The sequence below is a fragment of the Mustela lutreola genome, chromosome 2, assembly GCF_030435805.1.
Source record: "Mustela lutreola isolate mMusLut2 chromosome 2, mMusLut2.pri, whole genome shotgun sequence".
In the NCBI taxonomy this organism is placed as follows: Eukaryota; Metazoa; Chordata; class Mammalia; order Carnivora; family Mustelidae; genus Mustela; species Mustela lutreola.
The window spans coordinates 147658164-147684030 of NC_081291.1; the positions used below are offsets into that span (position 1 = coordinate 147658164).

Genomic DNA, 25867 nt, shown 5'->3' on the forward strand with positions numbered 1-25867 from the left:
ATCAAAATCCTATTCCTTGTAAGAACCAAGAAGTGCAAAATACCCAAAATGTCCACCACTGATAAGTGGATAAGCAAAACGTGTCATATGTCCACATGGAATACTGTTCTGCAATTCTACAACAGGGATTGGTATTGAAAAGATTAGGCAAATTAAAAAAAAAAAAAAGCAAGACACAGAAGGCTATATACTGTATGACTCCATTTACATTAACTGTCCAGAATATGCAAATCCACAGAAATAAAGTAAATTTGTTGTTTTCTACAGCTAGGCAGAAAGTGGAGAATGACTGCCAATTGCAGCAGTTTTGATTTGGGGGTGCTGAAAACGTTCTAAATTTAGTGGAGATGGTTGCACCACTGTTAATGTACTAAAAACCACTTAAAGTATACTTTAAAGAGGTGAATTTTATGGCCTGTGAGTTATATCTCAATAACACTGTTATAAATGTGACAGATAAATTCAATATATTGCTTTCTTATTAAAAAATCCATGTTTAACAAACCTTAAATTTACTTGAAATATCAATTTAAAAACTTACTATAAAAATTTTCAATCACATACAAAAGTAAAAAGAATACTATAATAAATCCCAAAATATCATCATCCAGGTTCAGTAGTTACCAAGACATAACAGATTGCTTCACTTGTACTATTACTCAGTACTTATTTTATTTCATTGCATTGTTTTAAAAGAAATAAGATATCTTAATGTTTTATCTACAGGCAATTCATATATGTCTCAAGGTTAAGGAATCTTTAAAACATAACCACAAAATTAATCTATAAATTTTAGCAATAACTCCTTAATATCATCATGAGTTTTCTAATTTCCCTGATATTCTCATATTTAATTGGCAACTAATTTGTTTGAATTAGGATTCATATAGATACACATGTTGTTTTGGATTAATTCTAACATGTTTTATTACTGACACATTTTTCCCTTTTGTGAAATTCCTTGGACAAACTAAATGGTTTTTGTTTGTTTATTCTTAGGTATTAAAAATGAGCTATAACAAAATTCGAAAACTTCAGAAAGATACCTTTTATGGCCTCAGGAGCTTGACACGGTTGCATATGGACCACAACAATATTGAGTTTATAAACCCAGAGGTTTTTTATGGACTCACATTTCTCCGACTGGTGCACTTGGAAGGAAATCAGCTCACTAAGCTCCATCCAGATACATTTGTCTCTTTGAAATACCTCCAGATATTTAAAACATCTTTTATTAAGTACCTGTACTTGTCTGATAACTTCCTGAGCTCCCTCCCTCAAGAGATGATTTCCAATATGCCTGATTTGGAAAGCCTTTATCTTCATGGGAACCCATGGACTTGTGATTGCCATTTAAAATGGTTGTCTGACTGGATACAGGAAAAACCAGGTATATATGTATGCTATTTATTTCTTTGTCCTAAGTAGAGGAAACCTGCCTGGAGATTTTTACCAGGAAGTGGGGAGGCCAAGGTAATTTAGTTGGAGAGAAAATGGACACTAAATAATAACTTTGTGGTGATGAATTCTCTTTAATGAATTATTTGTGTGTTGTTTCAGGTCAGTTATCCAGTCATCACTTCTGGCAAAATTAGGAAAAAGGAGTGTTACTCTTTTTTACTTACCACGAGCCATAAAATCCCTTCCTTTTTCTTATCTTCCTTTCAGTCATTCAGTCAATACACATTTTTTTGGAGTTCTAGTCAAGATCTTGTGCTTGGTGATAGAACTGTCAAGAGCGCTGTCTCTGCTCTAGCCATGCCTCTGGTATGTTACAGATAAGCAAACACATAATCAGATTGTGAAATGTGCTTTGATGGGCAAAGTAAAATTTGTCACGAAGAAGGCAAGATCTATTCAGTCAACAAGTAGTTACTGTAAACCTACTATGAACAAGAGATCACAACACAGGGATCTAAAAATGAACAAGATAGCCCCATAACGGAGTTTACATTCTTGCAGCGGAGGAGGGACAGAAATGAATAAACAATTAAATGCACTATCAACTGTTGAAATCTGATTAAATAATTAAGTCTTTGAGAAAATGACTGAAAGGAACATATTGATTTTGTCATCAAAGGGGAAGATATTGATTTTCCAAACTTTGGAAAGAGTGACGGGGAGAGACTGTTGTGTGGGGAGAGAGAAATGGAAAGCAGGGAGCAGTCCACTCTTGGAGAAGTCTGGCCTGAAGTAAGGGATGGAGGGAGGGTGCAGCCAGATGGAAATGTGTAATCACACAGGATTCTTCACGCATGAGAGAGATTTGAGCATGTTCAAGGTGAGAAGAGATTAAGGCAGAGAAGGGGACAACACTTCAAAGGGGCAGATCATCCACTGAACCAGTCCCCTGAGAAGACTGGAGGGCAAGAGATCCAGACATAGGTGGAAGGATTTTCCTTAGGAGAAAGAGAAGTAGATGGGCATAGAGGCAGGGGAATTGCTGGGTCTGGTACAAAAGACAAAGGAAGCTATTATCAAATGGCTTTTTCACCCCTATGAAGGTCCAAGAGAGGTGACTGGAGGAGGATTCTAGGACAGGGTCAAGGCCGAAAGCGTGGGAAAAGTGGAAAAGGTTTGAAATTGCTGCCATCTTATTTATATGTGTGTCTGTGTGTAGTCAGTTAATTAGTTAAAAAGCAAATCAGAGAACATTAACTGAACTTTGAGAATTACTTTAGGGCAATAGACACCACCTTAGCTCTCCAAGAGCAAATATTTTAGGCAAATATGCTAAACACATAAAAAGACAGTAAGTCTAGGGACACCTGGGTGGTTCAGCCGGTTAAGCAGCTGCCTTCAGCTCAGGTCATAATCCCGGGATCCTAGGATGGAGCCCTGTATTGGGTCCCCTGCTTGGTGGAGAGCCTGCCTCTCCCTCTCCCTCTGCCTGCCACTTTGCCTACCTGTGCTCTCTCTGTCAAATAAAATAAATAAAATCTAAAAAAAAAAAAAAAAGACAATAAGGCTATAAATGAACAACATCGAAATACTTTATTGAAGACTTAGTTCCATAGGAAATTGGAGTCATCAAAAATTTACTTCTACCTTGATTGAAAAGGAGGGAAATTGGACTGGGTCATAAAAGATACATCAAATGGAGAAGAAGGAATATACAAGCTAGCAGGGAGTTAACGTGTACTGAGTTTGGGGTTGACCTTGTGCTAAATGTTTTCAATTGAATCCTCACAATAATCCTCCATTTACAGATAAAGAAACTGAGGCTGAGGAGATTTAGACTACTACTAAATTTAGACTACTCATTTAGACCCTTTATGCTTCAATCTTCTTACCTGTAACATAGGGATAATAATAATTGGAAAGTATATTACATACAAATTGCTTAGCACAAGGTAGGGCTCAAAGCAAGCTCTAAGTGTGAAGCGTTATCATCATTTTCACTGCGACCTACCCAGGTCACACAGCTAGAACATAGAAAAGCAGAAATTCAAAAATCAAAACCTTTCTTTAAAATGCATTTGGGGTGGAGAACCTGCTTTGTACATGAAGACCGAACATGCTGCAGAAAGAGGGTAAAGAAGAGCCCAATTGCCCGGCATAGGTTCAGGGTGTTCGGAAATCCGCCGCAGCGAGAACTGAACACCCAGCTATGAGGATTGTACTTAATCCTAGCGGCCAAAGAGATTTTACAGTGAAAGCTTGGAAGACAGAGATGCTTTTGGGGGGATGGTCAGTTTATGAGCAGCAGATCAGACGGACAGGAGTGGGGAGAAACAAGAGTCCAAGGATGAAGTGCTTGAGAAGGTTTGTGTGTCAAGAATGACAGATTGAACTATAAAGACAGACGGAGCCACACTTGCATGTAGCTTTACAGACCCCAAGAGGACTGAGTGGGGGCTTGTCTACACTTTCAAATGCCAGGGAGCGATAAAGGAGAATGAGGAAGAAATACTGGGTTTTCATGTGGTTGCTAGCTGGAGTACGGGGACGGAGAATGGTGAGCACACAAGGAAAGTTTATCTGAGAAACGTAGCAGTAGGGAGTGGGGGAGGGCAGGGGGGTGATGCCCACCAGGAAAGAACTACACACACCAGAGAGAAAATGATTGTGTATTCAGTTCCTACATGGTATCCAAGCTATCTGCCATTTTGCTAATTATATGTTCTGGTAATAAAATCAGGCTACTGTATAGTGTTAGCAGCTAACATTTAAAGTAGAATATGTCATGAGTCTAAGATACCTATTTATTTTATATACTAAGGAATTTTTTTAATTCCAAGAACTAAAATTGCGATAAAAGTTCAAGAATTGGCCAATTACAGCCCTCTACAAGGCTTTTTCTCCCCTAAAGATTAGTTATTTAACACAGAGAGAGAGAGATCACAAGTAGGCAGAAAGGCAGGCAGAGAAAGGGTGAAGCAGGCTCCCTGCTGAGCAGAGTCTGATGTGGAGCTCGATCCCAGGACCCTGAGATCACGACCTGAAGTGAAGGCAGAGGCTTAACCCACTGAGCCACCCAGGCGCCCCTCTACAAGGCTTTTGTAAATAGAGTTTTATTGGAAAACAGTCATGCCTCATTCTGTGGCTCCTTTGTTGCTACAATGGTATAGTCCATTTGTTATGTCAGAAACCCATAGTCCACAAACCTAAAATCTTTTTTATCTGGCCCTCTACATAAAAAATTTTCTGATCTCGGCCTGCAGAACAAAGCCCGAGCTCCTCAGCCTAGTTTAGCCTAGCCGTGTTTCCTTCCTTTCCAATCCTCAGCACTCCCTGGCATCCCAGACACACTCTTCACTGTTTTTCTATCTCAACCCTGTGGCCTTCCTGCCTGGAGCACTTCCTTTCCTTCTCTGTGGGATGGGCTCCCAGACAGCCGGCAAACTCTGCTCAGCACTCACTCCTTCCAGGAAACCTGGTGCTCTTCCACTCGCCCCATCTGTATTTGAATACAGTTGATCACCAACACAGTTGAAAATCTATGTATAACTTGAATCCCCCAAAACTTAACCACCAATCATCTACTGTTGACCGAAAACCTTATATGGCTTTCATATATGGCTTTCATATTGGCCATATATGGCAAATCAACTCATATTTTATATTTCCATATGTGTTTTATATTGTATTCTTATAATAAAGCTAGAGAAAATGTTTCAGAAAATCATATGGGAAATACACTTACTGTACTGTATTTATTGATACTGTAAATTTATACCATGTGCTTATAAGAAATTATTCCAGTACCTACATTAATAATGTCTTATAGGATATAAAACACTATAGATATTATGTTTCACTAATGCTAGACATCAAAAATGAAAAGACAATATCAAAAAGAAATTCACCTTTATTTCATATCCATGCATTGATAATGAAGCAACAATATGATTGTTTTATGGTAGCCTAGCCCATACACTAAGGAATGTATCATTATAAAACTTCTATGGTATACAGTGTTAGTCTTATTCATAATACAAGATTTTCAAACCCCTTACCTGTGTTGATAGGCTGACAATGCAGCTTCTCTAATTATAAGACAGAGGCATATGTATACTAATGTAATTCTTTAAAAGAAAAGTTATAAGACAGTAAGTAAGCTAACACATTAATTTTATGTTAAATATCACTCACAGCATGCCTATGTAAGGAAATGCTACTTCCATCCAAGTCTTGCACTGATATTCTACATAATGAAAACTGAGGCACTAGTACAAAAGCAGCTCACACAGTTCTTACTATACCATTATTGGGTTTTCACATAAAACATGCACGATAGATAAGTTTATTAAATCTACAGCATTGTAATTACTTACTCTTCATTATGAGGGAGTGGGACATCATTAGGTCTTCATCCCCATCATCATCGTCCCCTCATCAAGGAGGCATTGGTCTTGCTGTCCAAAAAGCAGAGGGGGTGGTAGGGGAAGCAGGAGAGGCATGTATACTCAGTGCAACTTTACAGTAATACCTCGTCATTTCTGTCAGACATTTTGCTCTGTTACTTTTCTAAAAACGTTTCTATATAGGACCAATCTTTCACCATTTGCTTTAGTTTCAGTGCCCATTGTACAGAAGGGTCAATATCCTAAAGCAAGTCAAAAGCAGTCTTTTTTTATTTTTAATTTATTTATTTTTTTATTTTCAGCATAACAGTATTCATTATTTTTGCACCACACCCAGTGCTCAATGCATCCGTGCCCTCTCTAATACCCACCACTTGGTCCCCCCAACCTCCCCCCACCACCACTTCAAACACCTCAGATTGTTTTTCAGAGTCTATAGTCTCTCATGGTTCACCTCCCCTTCCAATTTCCCCCAACTCCCTTCTCCTCTCTGACTCCCCATGTCCTCCATGCTATGTGTTATGCTCCACAAATAAGTGAATCCATATGATAATTGACTCTCTCTGCTTAACTTATTTCACTCAGCATAATCTCTTATAGTCCCGTCCATGTTGCTACAAAAGTTGGGTATTCATCCTTTCTGATGGAGGCATAATACTCCATAGTGTATATGGACCACATCTTCCTTATGCATCCGTCTGTTGAAGGGCATCTTGGTTCTTTCCACAGTTTGGCGACCGTGGCCATTGCAAAAGCAGTCTTGAATTAATAGGAACCCTTCTGCCAGACTGTCAAAGGTCAGTTTGGTCTTTGGCACTGCTTTTTCTGAGTCTTCCCCCTTGTCATTAGGCACTGGTTTGAAAGCATTATTTTCTACCAAGTCATCTTCTGTTAATCTCTCTGTTGTGGTGTCTATTAGCTCTTGAATTTCTCTAAGATCCATGTCTTGAAGCCCTTCACTACCACCTCCCTGAACCACTCCCCCACCCCCTTATGCTTTTATTTTTTTCTCTTTTTTCCATATCTAGAGTCTTTCATGATTTCCTTGATTAGCTCTGGGGTAAATCTTTTGAAGCCATGCACACCATTTGGACATGGTTTTCTCCAGCAGGAATTTACCATTTCAGACTTGATGGCTTCCCTGGCTTTTCCTATAACAACAATGGCATCTTCACTGGTGTAATCCTTCTAGATTTTCATGATGTTCTATCAGGAGTTCTATTACATAGAATTAATAATCCTTTCCATAGAATATTATGTTTAATAAGCCTTAATGATCCCTTTAGGACCTCCTGAATTAGAGAATAAATTAGAAATATATTTGGGGGCAAGTAAGCCACTTTGATGCTTTTGGTGTTGAACTCATAGGGTTCTGGGTGGCTAGGGGCATTGCTCAACATTAAAAGAACTTTACAAAGCAGTCCCTTATTGGCAAGGTACTTCCTGGCTTCAGGAACAAAGAATCAATGGAACCAATTTAGAAAAAATATTCTCATCATCCAGGCTCTTTTGCTGTACAACCAAAAGACAGGCAACTAGTGTTTATCACTACCCTTCAAGGCTTGGGGGTTAGCAGTATTAGAGATAAAGGAAGTCCTAATGATGAACCCAGCTGCATTTGCATAGAACAGTAAAGTTAGCCTATCCCTACCTAGCCTTATTCCGGGTGCGTCCTTCTCTTCCTAATAAATAAATGGCTTTTGTGGCTCCCCACCCTCCCGCCCCAGAATAGGGTACTTTCATCTACATTAAAAACTTGTTCAGGCAGATATCGTTTCTCTTCAATGATTTTTGTGATGGTGTCTGGAAACTCATCTGCTCCCTCTTGGATGGTGGAAGCTGCTTCTCCTGTTATCTTGATATATTTTAAGCCAAATCTCTTACTAAAATTATCAAACCATCCTTTGCTGGCATTTAATTCTCCAGGTTTAGATCCTTCTCCTTTCTTTTGCTCTAAGTTTCACATAATGACTTTGCTTTTCTTTTGACTCATATGAGTGTCTACAGAGATGCTGTTCTTTAGCAATCTTGTACCCACATAAAGGCTGTATTTTTCAACAGAAGATAAAAAGGCATTTTACAAAAAGTGCAAGGTTTTCCACCTGCTGGTATAGCTGCACTGACAGTTTCAGGAATTTCCTTTTCTTTTCTTGCAAAGGCCCTTATGCTGGATTCATTGATGTTAAAGTGGCAGGTAACCGAACCTACAAACCTATTAACTTTTTCTTGTAATGTCATAACTTTTCTCTGCTTCTTGGGAGCACTTCCAGCATCACTATAGGAGCTCTGGGCCCCATGGTATTATTCAAGTTTTGTGATACTGCACTACAAATGATGGAAAAATACATGAGAACCATGGAGATCACTTTTTACTGCAGTATGCAATTTACTGGAGAGATGAATTACTCTCAGAGTTATTTAGTGTCACACAGCATTTTTAAATGGATACTCACAATACTTGAGCTTACCTCAATAGCAAAATTATACTAGTAAAGTATGTACTATAGTTAATTTTAGGCAGTTATGATTTAATATTGTAGCTTTGCATATGCTTTCCTTGACATGCTTCTTTAAGTGTGCATATAAGTTTTGATAAATTTTAACTTTTGGGGGCACCTGGGTGGCTCAGTGGGTTAAAGCCTCTGCCTTCAGCTCAGGTCATGATCCCAGGGCCTGGGATGGAGCCCCACATCAGGCTCTCTGCTCAGCGGGAAGTCTGCTCCCCCCCCACCCCACCGTCTCTCTGCCTGCTTGTGATCTCTGTCAAATAAATAAAATCTTTTAAAAATTTTTAACTTTTTAAATAATGGATTTAAGTGTTTACTATTTTTGATAAATTTTAACTTTTTATAATGGATTTGTGCACATTTTATGTATTCATGACATACTTTAACATTTCTAGGTTATGTGGTTTTTCTGTAAGGTTTTTCAAATTCTAACAAATCTCCAAAAAAATTTTCCAGTATATTTATTGAAGAAATTCATATATAAGTGGACCCACACAGTTCAAACTTGTGTCGTTCAAGGGCTACCTATCATCATTTCACCACTTTCGGTTTACCCACAATTCCATTCTTGAACGAACCACATTTTATTGTATTTATTAGTATTAAAAGTCTTTTGCCTTTCCTATTCTATGTCAGATTTATTTACATATGGCTCCTAGAATGTGCCTAGAACATAATGGGTACCCAATTAGCCATTTTGATGGTGAATACAAAGGAGTCCATCACCCACCTATATAATCTTAATATGTCCACAACCTGTTTATACATATATATTGTGTATGTGTGTGTATATACATAAACACACACATATAATTAGTGAAACCCATTAGGGCTAACATCTTTCAGTCATGTTTACATAATTACATGTTTTCCTTTTTACCGAAATACCTTAATGATAATCCTACAAGAATCATGAATGAGTCATGTCAACTTCTGCTTGGACATTTTTTTCACCCATTCCAAGAGATGTGACAGTTCCTCGTGTTTTCAGTTGCCTCAGGTGGAACGTGTTAGGCAATTCTTTTGCACATATATCAGTAGTCCAGCGTAACACAGCTTCATCTACTTGTGGGTATTTTGGCTGCTTAGGTTTCACAAAGGTCGTTGTCTTGTTTCTCTATAAAATTAGGATTTGTGGCTATTTCTTTGAAAAACATTTGCTTTACTAATATTAAATTTATGTCTATCTTCTCTGTTTTCAGCCTTTCTACCCACCTAATAACTTCTTGTTTTAGTGCCAAAGCATAATACGAACATTTCATTTTTATTTTCTAATGATTTTATTTTAGAGAGAGAGCGAGAGAGAGTGAGTGAGCAGGGGGAGGGGCAGAGGGAGAGAATCTCAGTTAGGCTCTGTGTTGAGCAAAGATCCTGAAGCAGGACTTGATCTCATGACCCTGAGATCAGGACTTGAGCTGAAACCAAGAGCCGAACACCTAACCAACTGAACAACCCAGGTGCCCCTTAATAAAAACATTTTAAGTGGCAAACTTAATATATGTAGTACCAACAGTGCATGTAACTCAGTTAAAAAGAAAACAATGTAAATAGCTAAGACAGTGTTCTCTGTGCCGTAGCAGAAGCCATATCAAGACTGATAGCTGATCAGCTGGTGTTGTAAAACACCTTCAATTTTAAGACATACCTCAAGCTTTACGTTAAAATGTGGCAAAATGTGACCTTAGAATTTGGCCTGTCTGCCCACCTTCATCCCTCCCTCCAAACTTTTGTGAGCATCCATTGGCTGGAGCCGGGGATCTACAGTAACTAGACAGGTTATTCTAATAGTGGATGGGTAAGGAGTAGGATAGGAGAAGTGAAAGATATAAGGGGAACATAAAACAGAAAGCCCACCCAGAAGTGGTGTTGTGACTGGGTCCTGAAGGATGTAAGCAGTTAGACATTGATGGAAGAGGGTGTGTCAGATGGCAAATGATGGGAAGTGGAAGGAAGAGCATATTCCAGAGTCTAATAAGGCATGGCAGGTTGAGGAATGGGAAGCATGTCTGTATGACTAAAAGATTGATGGAGGAAATGAAAGTGACGTGATAAATAAGATCTGCATCTGAAGTAAAATACCTGGTGTTCAGGTATTTTAACTAACTCTGCTAACTCTGTGTCTAGGTGCTAGCAATAGTAAGCATACCAAGATGTGAGTATAATTGCTGAGGTTCAATTAAGCCAGAAGTCTGCCATGTTCTTTGCTTTGTCAGGGTCTGAACCCAGGGTGTTGATGAGCAGGTTAAGAGTTATGCCTGGTTGGGAAGTGGATGACTTAGAAGAGCCTCTTACAAGTACTCAAAGGTTTTCAGGCTTGCCGGACATCTTCTTTCCATGGGTTTAGATTTTAAAGTTTACCAAAGAATGCTGACCCAGACGTATGTAGCACCACCTGTCATACTGGAGTACATAGGCCATCCCTGTTGTCAAAAATGGCACAATCTCCTCCTGTGTGTGTGTGTGTGTGTGTGTGTGGCTAATATTCCAATATATATAAATACCACATTTTCCTTACCCATTCCTCTATTGATTCTTAGGTTTCTTCCAAATCTTGGCTATTGTAAGTGATGCTGCAATAAACATGAGGGTGCATGTATCCTTTCAGATTAGTATTTTTGTATTCTTTGGGTAAATACCCAGTAGTGCAATTATTAGATCCTATGGTAATTGTTTAATTTTTTGAGAAACCTCCATACTGTTTTCCACGGCGGCTGCACCAGTTTGCGTTCCCACCATGAGTGCATGAGGGTTCCTTTTTCTCCATATCCTTGCCAACACCTGCTATTTATTTATTAATTTTTTTATTTTAGCCATCAGATAGGTATAAGATGATCTTGCATTGTGGTTTTGACTTGCATTTCCCTGTTGACGAGTGATGCTGAGCATCTTTTCATGTGTCTTTTGGCCATTTGTTTGTCGTCTTTGAAAAAAAAAATGTCTATTCATGGTCTGTGCCCACTTTTAAATCAAATTATTTGGGGTTTTTGTTTTTTGATGTTCAGTTGTAGAAGTCCTTTATATAGTGTGGATACTAACTAGTTATTGGATATATCATTTGCAAATAACTTCTTTCAGTAGGTTGCCTTTTTGTTGATGATTTCCTTCACTGTGCAAAAGCTTTTTGTTTTGGCACAGTCCTAATAGTTTATTTTTGCTTTTGTTTTCCTTGCCCAAGGAGACATATGTAGAAAAGGGTTTCTGTGGTCACTGTCAGATGCCTTAGTGCCTGTGCTCTCTTCCAGAATGTTTACGATTTTAGGTCTTACATTTAGGTCTTTAATCCATTTCAAGCTTATTTTTGTGTATGATGTAAGAAAGTGGTCCAGTTCCATTCTTTTGCATGTAGCTGTCCAGTTCTGATAGCACCATTAATATTGAAGAGTCTGTCCTTTTCCCATTTTATATTCTGGCCTCCTTTGTTACAGATGAATTATAACATAACATAGGTATGATTAATAAGTATAGGTTTATTTCTGAACTCTCCGTTCTGTTCCCTTGACCTGTGTCTGTATTTGTGCCAGTGTCATGTCATCTGCACACAGTGACAGTTTTTGTTCTTTCACATCAATCTGGGTGCCTTTTCTTTCTTTTTCTTTGTCCAAATGCTGCAAGTAGGACTTCTAAAGAGTACTATATTGAACAAAAGTGGTGAGAGTTGACACCCTGTTCCTGATCTTAGAGGAAAGTTCTCAGTTTTTCACTGAGATGATGTTAGCTGTGGATTTGTCATATTTGGCTTTTATTCTGTTGAAGTAGGTTTCCTCTAAACCCACTTTGTTGATAGTTTTTATGAGGAACAGATGTTGAATTCTGTCAAATGTTTTTTATTCATCTGTTGAGATGGTCATATGATTTTCATCCTTTGTTTTGTTGATATAGTTTATCATGCTGATTCATTTGTGAATATTGAACCATCCTTGTGTCCCCAGAATAAATCCCATTTGCTCATGGTGATGGTCCTTTTAATGTATTGTTAAATGCAGTTTGCTAGTATTTTGTTGAGGATTTTTACATGTATATTTATCAAGGATGTTGGCCTGTAGTTATCTTGTTTTGTGGGGTCTTTGTCTGGTTTTGGTACCAGGATAACACTGGCCTCATAGAATGTGTTTGGAAGCTTACCTTCCTCTTCTGTATTTTGGAATAGTTTGAGGAGAATAGGTATTAACTTTTCTTAACCTGTTTGTGAATTCTATGAAATATTTAATCTTTTAAAGGAAAATGAAATTCTATGATCCTTAACCCACTGAGCCACCCAGGTGCCCCATGACCCTTAAAACATTAAAATGGGGAAATAGAACTGAACCACTCTTAGTAAAAGTGAGAAACATAAGCATATATTTCATTTCCCTATTTAAGGAAATTATTCTTTTTGCTAATATTTTCTGAGTACCAAATATATATCAGGCACTTTCTACATATGGGAAATAAAGCAATCAACAAGACAGACAAAAATCCTTGTGACCACAGATATAATACTGTGGGCAGGGTGAAGAGACAATATTTGTTTAGAAATCACCTAAAGACAAAAAAGTAGCAAACTTACTATTAAACACTATAAAATTTCCAAATTGTTCTTTCAAATTTTAGCAGAAGCTATTTCTTTAAAATGTTCGAATTTAAGGAGGCCACAGCTGGCAATAACTCAATTGTCATTTTTCCTAGATATAATAAAATGCAAAAAAGAAAGAAGTCCTTCCAGTCCTCAGCAATGTCCACTTTGCGTGAACCCCAGGATCTCTAAGGGCACGCCCTTAGCTTTGGTCCCAGCTGCAGCTTTCCTGTGTGCCAAGCCAACCATTGACTCATCCCTGAAATTAAAGAACTTGACTCTTCTGGAAGACAGCACTCCTGTGTCCATCTCTCCCCAAGATTTCATGGCACCCTTTGGCTCCCTCACTTTGAATATGACAGATCAATTTGGAAATGAAGCTAACATGGTCTGCAGTATCCAAAAGCCCTCAAAGACATCATCCATTGCATTCACTGAAGAAAATGACTCTATCATGCTAAATACATCATTTTCAACATTTCTGGTGTGTAACATAGATAACAATCACATTCAGCAAGTATGGCAAGTGCTGGCGTTGTACAGTGATTCTCCTCTGATTCTAGAAAGGAGCCACTTGCTCACTGAAACACCACAATGCTACTACAAGTATAAACAGGTGGCTCCTGAACCTGAAGACATCTTTACTGGCATAGAGGCTGATCTCACAATAGATCCCCATTGGTTAATGCAAGACCAAATCTCCCTGCAGCTGAACAGAACTGCCACCACACTCAGTACACTGCATATTCAGTACTGCAGTGATGTTCAAGTCACTTTACCAAGGGCAGAAACAAGTCCAGTGAAGCATAAATGGACCATGATTTCCAGAGATAATAATACTAAGCTGGAACGCACTGTTTTGATTGGTGGAACCACTAGCCTAGAATGCCCAGGCCAAGGAGACCCTACCCCACATTTGGAGTGGCTTCTGGCTGATGGGAGTAAAGTGAGAGCCCCATATGTTAGTGAAGATGGACGAATCTTAATAGACAAAAGTGGAAAACTAGAACTCCAGATGGCTGATAGTTCTGACACAGGCGTATACCACTGCATAAGCACCAATTATGATGATGCAGATATTCTCACCTATAGAATCACTGTGGTAGAGCCCTCTTTAGAAGCCCATCATGAAAATGGGGCTCATTATACAGTTTTCACTGGTGAAATACTTGACCTTCCCTGTCATTCTTCTGGTATCCCAGATGCCTCTGTTAGCTGGGTTCTTCCAGGAAACACTGTGCTTTATCAGTCCTCCAGAGACAAGCAAATTCTGAACAATGGCACACTAAGAATATTACAGATCACCCCAAAAAACCAGGGTTATTACTGTTGTGTAGCAGCCAACCCATCAGGGGTTGACTTTTTGATTAACCAAGTTTCAGTCAAAACAAAAGGGCAAAGGCCAGTAGAGCTTAACGTAGAAAAAGATGGATCTGGATTTGATGAGGCCAATCCCACTGCCCATCTTAAGGACCCACCAGCTGTGCAACTCCTTACATCTGCTCCAGTGAGAGTCGAGACTGGAAAACAAGTCTTGAGCACAAGTAAAAAGCATAACTATCGTGAGTCAATACACCGGCGGCGAGGAGATTCACTAAATCGACATTTTAGGGAACACAGGAGGCCCTTCTCTTCCTCTGCTCGAAGAATTGACCCACGGCACTGGGCAGCACTTTTGGAAAAAGCTAAAAAGAATACTATACCAGAGAAGCAAGAACATACTACAACAAGACCCCCTCCAGTGGTCACCCAACTCCTGAATATACCTGGTGAGGAAATAGACTCTTCAGGCATGCTCCCTCCAGATGAGGAACTGATGGTCCTGGCAACTAAGGCTCCTAGTGTTCTGGCAAGGACAGTGATTGCCAATTCCAGAAAAATACCTGATACCTCTGTGACAAATATAAGTGCTGTCACTGAAGTCTTTCCAATTGTGGGTCCACAAATCCTACCACCTGAAAAACCAATAGATTTCAAAATATCTCCTATTAAAACTACAACCATGTCAAAGAATATAAACCCAACCTTATTAAGCAAAATGCGAGGCACAATCAATGAAAATTTCTCCACTATCTTTCCTCTATTACCTGAAGCAACACAATTTCAGGAAGCTGACAACACTGGGAAGAAAAAAGAGCATTTACAAAGTACACTCCCAAAAACAATGGGGACTATAAGCAAAGATGTCAATATCAAAATGCTGAGTAGTGCTAACAGCAAAGCTGATATATTCGTAGGGTCAGTAAATGCCACAAATAGTCATCAGACATCTGTAACAAGAGTCAGTGACCCCAGGATCAATCACTTCTATCCATCCATCATTCAAAAGCTTAACACCTCTGAGATACCTTCAGGCCCATACACTGCTGCTCATTCTCAGTCACAGATTCCAAGAAATAGTACAACTAACATCCTGCTAACATCCAGGCACTTTGGAAGACGGAGGAAAATTTGGGGTAGGGGTCGAATTATCAGCCCATATAGAACTCCAGTTCTTCGACAGCATAGATACGGCTTTGTGAGACCAACATTCAGAGTTTCTTCTGAAGAAAGCACTACTGCATTTTCAGCCACAGAGGCCAGTGTGGTGTGCCCATCCTGTTCTCCCAGGGAAAGGCTCACCCCTGCTGCAACAGCATTTTCTTTTCCAAGTTCTTCCCCCATCAGGCTCACCAAAGCTGAAAGTGCCAGAGTCACAGAAGAGTCTACAATTCTAGTCCACAATCCATCATTACTATTTGAGAACAAACCAAATGTAAATATTGAGAAAACAATACCCACAATAAAATATTTCAGTGCTGAAAGTACACAAGTGACTCCAACTGACGCAGTTATGACTCATGCCCCCAACTCCTTACCTGAGGAAAAAACTCCTGTTCCAAACAATGATTACCCGAGTGTGTCTAATACCAGCGAACTTCAAAGGGAGTCAATGATTGTATCATCAGTTCCAGATCCCACCACCAAGCCATCTATGTCTACTACTACAGCTATTACAAGATTTTTAAGAAGGAAAATTCCCTGGCATCAGATCTTTGTAAATAACCATGTCCAAAAAGAGAGGTTAAAGAATCAGCATCAATTTAGCTCACCAAAAAACAAAGCCACAGTGCTTACTAAAATATCTCCTGCTTTACCCACGGCTAACGTTTCCCCTTTCCATTTCACAACACTCTCAGCAAGTGTGATGCAAATTCCATCTATAACATCAGCTACAACTCACCAAAATATCACTGAAACACACAGTCCTATAAGTCTCCCAACAATGAAGAAGCTGCCCTTTCCACCAGTTTACCTTACACCTCCTAATATCTCAAGCAATGAACCAAGTACCAATTTCATATCTAAGCAGACAGCCAGGCTAACTGTTCCTCCTACTGCCCCTGCATCAGTCATTATCAGTAAAACCCAAATAGCCAGACCCAGCACACGAAACATACAAAGAAAAAAGGAGCCTCTGAGGAACAGGAATGACCCACACTCCTTTCCCAGTCAGAGTTCCGGCTTCACTGTATCCACTACTATGACACCTCCTGATCTAACTGCGGCTGAAACTTCAACCACGCCCCCCTTAGAAAACATGAAAGGAATTTCAAGTACAATGGATCTTTATCCAAGAATGCTTAGTCTGACAGACATAACTGAAGAAGGACCCCAAGAGAATACTCAGGTTTTGAAGAGCAGAATTGTTTCTGAAATCACTTTGTCTGGCAAACTACACCAGAGCACAACTAGGAACACAATCATTAGACACTCAACCATGCCACCATTCCTGAGTAGTAGTGCTGCTCCAATGCCAATTCCCACCTCCCATCCCTTGAATAATCAAAGTGCTGTCATAGACAACATGGCAACTCCCGCTTTTAGGATGATGACAAATACAGTGGTCAAACCACGTGAACACTCTAGGCACAGTGCTAATCCACAGCAGTTAGCAGTAGAGGTTGCAACATCTCCCAAAGTTCGCCCAAATGTCAAGGTCACAAGTGGAGCCACCCACTTTATCTACTCTAATCTGTTTCATTCTACTTCCATGCCAGCCCCAGTAACAGTTAAACCACAGAATTCTAAACTGACTTCCACTCCGTGGTCAGAAAACCACTTCTGGCAGAAGTCATACCCAGAAACTGCAAACAAAGGCAAAACGCCAATAGTGAGCATATTGCCTAGTCCAGGCTTGCCAGAGGACATCACCCATGCTTCAGACTGGGATATTAAAAAGACTGCAAAGAAAAATGGCTTTGATAAGACACAAATTCAAAAAATAACAACCTCTGAACTCCTTCCCTTTGATTCTTTGTCTAGGAATACATTTGAAAGGCCCAGAATAGTTGGAGGAAAAGCAGCAAGTTTTACTGTTCCTGCTAACTCAGATGCCTTTCTTCCTTGTGAGGCTGTCGGAAATCCCCTGCCCACCATCCTCTGGACTAGAGTATCATCAGGTATCTGACACTCTTGGTGGTTTTTTTGGTTGTATTTTTTTTGTTTGTTTGTATGTATGTATGTATGTATGTATTTATGTATGTATGTATGTATTTATGTATTTATGTATTTATTTATTTACTTATTTGCTCTTAGTCTTCCTTAGTCATAAAACAAGGAAAAGATTGTGTTATGTTTCAGGGTTACACATCCAAAGAATCGACACCAGTTTCAAATCTCTGCAGGATACAGAAACTATTGATATTCTCATTAGAAATTTGCTGCGTAACTTTTTTTGCTCATTAGAAGGTTTTAAAAGATGTTAATTAAGAGTATTTTTTGTAATGCTTTGAAAGCAGATACAAGAAATATGATTTGAAAAATAGAAAGGCCACTGTATTGAACCATTAAGACTTTTCAAATTAAAATTATGGAAATAAAAAATTTTAGGAATATTTTAACACTCTTACCACTAAGTGTCCTAATTTTAAATATATTTGCTCTCAAAAGCCTAACAGTACCCCCAAAGCTTTCTTCTTGAGACTTCCTCTTGAACAATTTGTGTTCTATTTAAACTCTGATGACTTATGACTACAAATTTCTTTCTTATCAGGATTTGATTTATCTAAAAGGAAACAGAATAGCAGATTCCAGGTGCTGTCCAATGGCACCCTCGCCATACAGAGGGTGGGCATTCAGGACCGTGGACAGTACCTGTGCTTGGCATCCAATCCGCTTGGCACCGACCGCCTTCATGTCACATTATCCGTGGTTTCCTATCCCCCCAGGATCCTGGACAGACATACCAGAGAGATCACAGTCCACTCTGGAAGCACTGTGGAACTGAAGTGCAGAGCTGAAGGTAGACCAAGTCCTACAATTTCCTGGGTTCTTGCAAACCAAACAGTGGTTTCTGAGTCATCTGAGGGGAATGGGCAGACCCTGGTGACATCTGACGGAACGTTGGTCATCCACAATCTCAGCATTTATGACCGGGGCTTTTACAGATGCATGGCCAGCAACTCAGCTGGCCAGGATTCACTGCAGGTCAAAATACAAGTCATCGCCGCCCCACCTGTTATTCTAGAGCAAAAGAGGCAAGTCATTGTAGGGGCTTGGGGTGAAAGTTTGAAATTGCCCTGTACTGCCAAAGGAACTCCTCAGCCAAGTGTTCACTGGGTCCTCTCTGATGGCACTGAAGTGAAACCACTGCAGTTTATAAATCCCAAGTTGTTGTTATTTGCAAATGGGACTCTCTATCTAAGAAATGTAGCCTCTTCAGACAGGGGCACTTATGAATGCATTGCTACCAGTTCCACTGGCTCGGAGAGAAGAGTGGTAATTCTTACAGTGGAAGAGCAAGAAACCATCCCCAGAATAGAATTTGCATCCCAGAGGTGGACCGAGGTGAATTTGGGGGATAAATTACTACTGAACTGCTCAGCCATTGGGGAACCCAAACCCAAAATAATCTGGAGGCTACCATCCAAGGCTGTTGTCGACCAGTGGCACAGGTAAACCATACCTTTGTGTTGAGATTATCTTCTTTATCTATTTTGCTGTACAATTTCTGAAATGGAAAAGGTGATACAGTGAGGCCAACAGTAGATTTAGAGAGCTCATAGACTCTGCACATAAAAGGAACTCTTTCTAAAGAGACCTAATCCTTTTGAGGTTAATGTTACATGTAAAAATGAGGCTTCTTACATGCTTAACTCTAAGGGCCAGCTATTCAATTCTTACTGAATTTACACAATAGTTAAAGGTAGATTAACAATCTCATTTGCTCTCATACTTGTGACAGCTTTAAAATGGTAACCACAGAAAGGTCTTTATAATTTCTCTATCCAAAAAGAGGAGGGAATTTTGTAATGCAATCAAAATTCTGTGTAATTTTGAATACAATTCCCACTACCCGTGCAAAATCCATAATGCAACTATAGAAAGCATTAAATCTCTGATGTGAATAACAGGTAAGTTCAAAATTTAGGTTGTTAAGGAAAAGGTCTAAAACACTTACTGGCTGTTAAGCCAGTTTTGGAAAATGGAAATTTTTATCAAGAGGCATGAAAAAATTTAAGGAATCTCTTAAAAAGTTAACCCAAAGTAAGTATGGAGAGTGTTCTAAAACACGTTACTTGTATCTCAGAATAATCTTAACCAGGTATTTCAACAGATCCTTTAGGTATAAAAACAGCAAAGAAATTAAGTAGGTCATTTATATTTTGCTTGGGTAAGTATTTATGGGACACATGGTGTTCAAATTGTGGAAGAGGCAGCAGAGTGTATAAAGATCACAGATGGGGCACCTGGGTGGCTGGTCAGTTGAGCGGCTGGCTCTTGACTTCTACTTGGGTCATGCTCTTGGGGTCAGGGGATCAAGCCCTACCCCAGGCTCTCTGCTCAGCAGAAGTCTGCTTGAGGTTCTCTCTCTCTCAAACAAATAAATCCTAAAAAATAAATAAAGATCACAGGTGCTACCATGGGCCCACCAGAGGTACTGGCATTTTTTTCTTTTATAATTCACCTTGTTTGCCAACTGAACACCTCAATTATTATTTTGCCACTAAGCTCAAAAAGGTAAGAATATTTTTTATGTAGAAATTTTATATATATCAAATAAAAGGGGCAATTTATTGTAAGAAAAAGAAAGTCCTTGCTGTTTCCATTTCACAGCTTCTAAAGTTTCAATTTTAGATTCTAAAAATGCAAAAACATTCATCATAGCTATGTTTATGAGAGCATACCCCACCCATGACCAGACTAAGCAAAACCCTGTCACTTTCTTAAAGCCTACTTGTCACCTGAATGAAAAAGCCTTTTCTGGGTTTTTAAATAGTCTCAGACTTGGAATACCACCCGTCTTTCTCCAGTACTTTCAACACATGTGACCTGTTTCAGCACAGAATGGTTTCCTCTCCGTCAGAGCCTCGCTCTTCAGAACCTCAGAGCTTGTTACAAAAGCAGCTCGGGTCTCAGCCCAGACGTGCTGTGTCAGAATCTGCACTTTAAAAAGATACCTGGATGAATCACATGCTCCATAAAATCTGAGAAGCATTGCTTTAGAAGGTCTACAGATGCTTTCTTTTACTTGGGGAACGCTCTATTTTAAAAAAGTAAATTTTCTCTGAAAAACATCACTTTATCAAAAGTAACAGTTATAGTCTCTTCTTACATATTACCACCTCCAGATGCATCAGATTTGGGGATGGGACAAGGTCACTCTAAATCAGTGATTTTCCAAGGATGCAGTCCCCTTGCCAGTAGCATTAGCGTTGCCTAAGAACTCGGTGAGTCAGAAACCGATTCTCTTTTAATAAGTGATCTGTGTTCTTAAAAGCCTTCTAGGTGATTTTAGTGCCTGCTAAAATTTGAGACTGGTTCTCAAACTTTCTTGTTCATAAGAATCACAGTCACCTGGGACATTTGTTACTCAGTGGGTTCCCAGATCCCTGGCCAGATCGAGTTAATCAGAATCTCTGAAAAGTAAAGCCAGGAAACATGCATGTTAAATGAGGCAGGCGCCATGTGATACTGACGCCCGGGATCAGAGAACTGTTTTTGAGAGCCAAGACTGAGAATAGTGGTTCTCAGACTTGGCTGAACAAGAGAACCGTTGGAAAACTGAGACTCCTGATGCCTAGGGCCACACTCCACACCAATTATATCAAATTCTGGAGGTGAGCCTCGTCTGATGCTCCATAAATGATTTTCATATGCATCTAACTTTGAGAAGCATTAGAAAGGAATATCAGATGGTAGTAGAACATGGTGAAAAACAAGAGTTTGGGAACCAGCCTGTGACCTGAGGCGTTACTAAAGCTATTAAAGTGTCTAAATACTAATGCTCTCTAAATAAAGTATTCCCGGCTGTACAGTGAGGAACTACTTAAAGATTTAAAAATAACAGCAGTACCTTTTGTAATGTACCACAATGATCCCGGTTTTAGCACCAATTCAATTTCCGCCAGTCTTTCTGAAAAGCTAAATTTGGTTTTAGCAGGAAAGATGTGCCATCTGGTGGCTCACTGTGGTAATGGCATGCTGTATAATAACTCCATGGAGAAAAACTGTACTGCACACAGCTGGACAAAACGCAGAGACCAATCGCTTTACAGCTGCTCGCAAAGGTCAGATGCGGCAGGAGGCTTCTAACGAGTCTTACCCTGGCACCTCCTCTCTTCATAGCAAAGCTGAACTTATTTTGCAACAAAATAACTCTTAATTATTTTGTTACTAAACTTTTTAAAAAAAATAGAATCTGGCATCTTTTCTGAGCCAAGTCTGCATGGAACCATGGAAGTTCTTTATGGACACATCACAAGGCAATTATTTGATCCATAAAATGGTCAAGAAAGTCCTGTGTCTAAGGCATCCAATATTTCTAGCATTCTCAGCATTGTATCTTCCAAACCACCATTGTAAAGGAGTTTCATTTCACTAAAATCTAACTGTTGTTAATTTTCTCTCTCAGGAAATGGCTTAAGTAGTGCTGATTTTAATTTTATTGCAACAGTTTAAGAGAATGTCCATAAAGCAAATCCTATGTAAATAAGGACAACTCCCCTCACCCCTTGCTAAGAGCTGCATACTCAAATCTGTCTCTTATCTCCTTAGAATGGGCAGCCGCATCCATGTCTACCCAAATGGATCCTTGTTTATTGGCTCAATAACAGAGAAAGATGGTGGTGACTACTTGTGTGTGGCCAGAAACAAAATGGGGGACGATCTGATACTGATGCATGTGAGCCTCCGACTGAAACCAGCCAAAATTGATCACAAGCAACATTTTAAAAAGCAAGTATTTCATGGGAAAGATTTTCAAGTTGACTGTGAGGCTTCCGGCTCCCCAGTGCCTGAGATATCTTGGAGTTTGCCTGATGGAACGATGATAAACAATGTGATGCAAGCTGATGACAGTGGCCGCAGGACCAGGAGGTATACCCTTTTTGACAATGGAACCTTGTACTTGAACAAAGTTGGGATAGCAGAGGAAGGAGATTATACTTGCTATGCCCAGAACACTCTGGGGAAGGATGAAATGAAGGTGCACCTAACAGTGATAACAGCTGTCCCACGGATCCTCCAGGGTTACAAGACCAACACGAGAATCAGGGCTGGAGACACAGTGTTCCTTGACTGTGAGGTCATTGGTGAACCCAAACCAAAAATATTTTGGTTGCTGCCTTCCCATGACATGATTTCATTCTCTAAGGATAGGTACACATTCCATGCCAATGGGTCTTTGTCCATCAACAAAGTGAAATTGCTCGATTCTGGAGAATATGTGTGTGTGGCCCGAAATCCCAGTGGGGATGACACCAAAATGTACAAGCTGGATGTTGTCTCCAAACCTCCACTGATCAACGGTCTGTATACAAACAGAACGGTCATCAAAGCCACAGCTGTGAGGCATTCCAAAAAACATTTTGACTGCAGAGCCGAAGGAACACCTTCTCCTCAAGTCATGTGGATCATGCCGGACAATATTTTCCTCACAGCCCCATACTATGGAAGCAGAATCACAGTCCATAAAAATGGAACCTTGGAAATTAGGAATGTGAGGTTTTCAGATTCGGCAGATTTTATCTGTGTGGCTCGGAATGAAGGAGGAGAGAGCGTGCTGGTGGTACAGTTAGAAGTACTGGAAATGCTACGACGACCAACATTCAGAAATCCATTTAACGAAAAGATTGTTGCCCAGCTTGGAAAGTCCACAGCATTGAATTGTTCCGTTGATGGAAACCCGCCACCTGAAATAATCTGGATTTTACCAAATGGCACCCGATTTCCCAATGAACCGCAAACTTCTCAGTATCTGATAGCAAGCAATGGTTCTTTTATCATTTCTAAAACGACTCGGGATGATGCAGGGAAATACCGGTGTGCAGCAAGAAATAAAGTCGGCTACATTGAAAAATTAATTGTGTTAGAAATTGGCCAGAAGCCAGTGATTCTTACTTATGCACTAGGAACAGTTTACTGTATCACTGGAGAATCTCCATCACTGCACTGTGTGTCCGACGGAAGCCCTAAGCCACATACCAAATGGACTACGCCAAGCGGTTATATAATAGATAGGCCTCAAAGCAGTGGAAAATACGTACTGCATGAAAATGGCACGTTAGTCATTAAGGAAGCAACTGCTTATGACAGAGGAAACTATGTCTGTACGGCTCAAAATAGCATTGGCCATGCACTGATCACTGTTCCAGTAATGGTTGTAGCCTACCCACCCAGAATTACAAATCGCCTACCCAGGAGCATTCTCACGAGGATAGGAGCAGCCGTCCGACTCCGATGTGTGGCCCTGGGAGTCCCCAAGCCAGAAATCACATGGGAGCGGCTGGACCATGCCTTGCTCTCAATGACAAATAAAAGGGGGACTCACGGACTTGAGCCTTTTCACCCCCAAGGTACCCTCACCATTCAGAATCCCCAAACCTCGGATTCTGGGATCTACAAGTGCACAGCAAGGAATCCACTTGGTATTGATTATGCAACAACGTATGTTCAGGTAATCTGACCTGAAATAAAAATTGAACAGAGTCAACATCTGGACAGAGTTTATTTTTTGGAAGAAGTTTAATCAAAGGCAGCCATAGGCATGTAAATGAATTTGAGTACATTTACAATATTAAATTTATAATGGACATGCAAAAGAAAAAAAAAAAACTTGTAAATAAATGCAGTATGACTGATGGTGATTTCATTAATTGATCTCCAAACAAACTTTTAACTTAAGGCACTTTTATTTTGCCAACAAATAACAATGAACATTAAGGTAAAACTGTCCACCATAAAATAACAAATGGCTAATGTATCTGAATTCTTCATTAAAGAATGGACTTTTTTCTTTCACTACCAGTTGCCTAGTGTCTACCTTCTATCAATGTTACAAGCATGGGACTGAGAAGAGAGACAATGGAAAAGATTAAATTTGCAGTCTTGATTGTAAATTCACCATTTTGATGTACAGGTATTCTGTGTCTGGTTTAGAAATATTTTAGTAAAACCTAGAGAAAAAAAACCGAACAGTTTTGATTATGATTCTCTATTTTGTGTACACGGAAAATTTTCATTGATGGGGAATGCAAAAATGTTTTAATAACTGCATTTAAAATACATGTAAAAAGCAACTTAACACCTATACGTCATAAAAGGTGAAAAGAGGGTTGAAGACTTCATTACTGAAATAAACTCGTTAAAAATTAGGCTTCAAAAATACAGTGAAACTTCCTCACTTCAAAATCAAGCACAGGCATCCTTGTTTGGAGCTCTTTATAAGGAAAATATTCTGAGGAGGAACCATTGCTTTATCAACATGTTATCTCATTAAGTGATAATACTTTATGGGAGAGGAAAATGGGAAAATCTAGATCTGATATATAAATACATATAATGAAGTTTCATTGTACTTAAAATTTGATCAAACGTACACAAAATGTTGCTTTTTGTAACCCAATGTGAATTGAGTTGGGGAACATTATGATTGATTTTTTCTAATTCCAGTGTAATTTGTCCAGAATTTATTCAAATATTTGCCAGTTATTTAAAGTGGAAAAAAAAAAATGCCATAGGTCTTCCTCGGATATCTCAGCACACAAAACACAACAATTTTGTCCTGCTGATGGGGGGGCTTGCTTCATTGCGTTTTCAGCTGGCTCCACCTAAGAGGTGACCTGACTGCCATTATCTCGGATGCTGGCACCCTGTGGCCACAAGGGTCAAAGGACTCTCATTCTCACGGTGACCTCTTTCCACTTCCCGGCCAAAAGGAGTACTTAAGAGTGACAAATGGACGGTACTAGCAATGAGACTCGAGTGTAAACAGGTCCGTCTAAAGAATTCTGACGCCCAACTACATTCAATTTCAAAGTCTTATTTTTAAGTGGAAAGGAGGTCTTCATCTTATCCTAAGATAATTTCCTACATTAAAAAGCAAATTGCCAGTTTCTGTCAAAGGATAGGGTTTTCCCTTGTGTGTGATCATTTTAATGCAAATTAATGCACTTGCTAATAAGAAAGAAAGAAACCTCTCAGGATGTGGGTTTCAGTGGAAGTAAACAGGCTAAAGACTAGATTAAAAATTCCAGTTGTTCTCTTTATAATGCACAGGGGTAAGCCAGTCCCAGGTTTTTCCTCAACTTTCCATAGAATCTGAACTACAGAGCCTTACCATGACTTAGCTTGTCACCTGAAAAGAAAAGGACACAACAAGAAAAAAAGTATACCCCACAGCTTTCATGTGCAAAATGATTATTAATAAATTAATTTCAGTACCTTATGCAAAATATAAAGTGCATACGAATGCTATGCAATTATAACACTCATTCTTGAAACAATATGACTGCTGTTTGCGATACTGAACTTTAAAAATATATGGTTCAAATTGAAAACTGGCATTTTAAATACCAATCATTCTCAAAAAGGAAATCAGGACGGAACAGAACTTACTCACTAGGCACAACATTCACATTTCGGTTGTTTTGCCAAGGCAATCATTATATGAATAGATTACTTTGAAGAAAAATAACTTCATGGACTCTATGTAGGATTCTCAAGAGGAAAACAAAAAC

The 25867-nt window shown here is 39.4% G+C and overlaps 1 protein-coding gene across 1 annotated transcript in view; it reads left to right on the plus strand.

Moving 5' to 3' along the window:
* The window catches only part of IGSF10 (immunoglobulin superfamily member 10), a 41499-nt gene extending 17176 nt beyond the window's left edge, over positions 1–24323 (plus strand). The window contains exons 3-6 of the mRNA XM_059163763.1: positions 1000–1390; positions 12980–17308; positions 17902–18802; positions 21906–24323. Of these exons, the coding sequence (XP_059019746.1) occupies positions 1000–1390; positions 12980–17308; positions 17902–18802; positions 21906–23814 (7530 nt within the window). The 3' untranslated portion in view covers positions 23815–24323. The remainder of the gene's footprint in view (positions 1–999; positions 1391–12979; positions 17309–17901; positions 18803–21905) is intronic.
* Positions 24324–25867: the final 1544 nt, after the last annotated feature.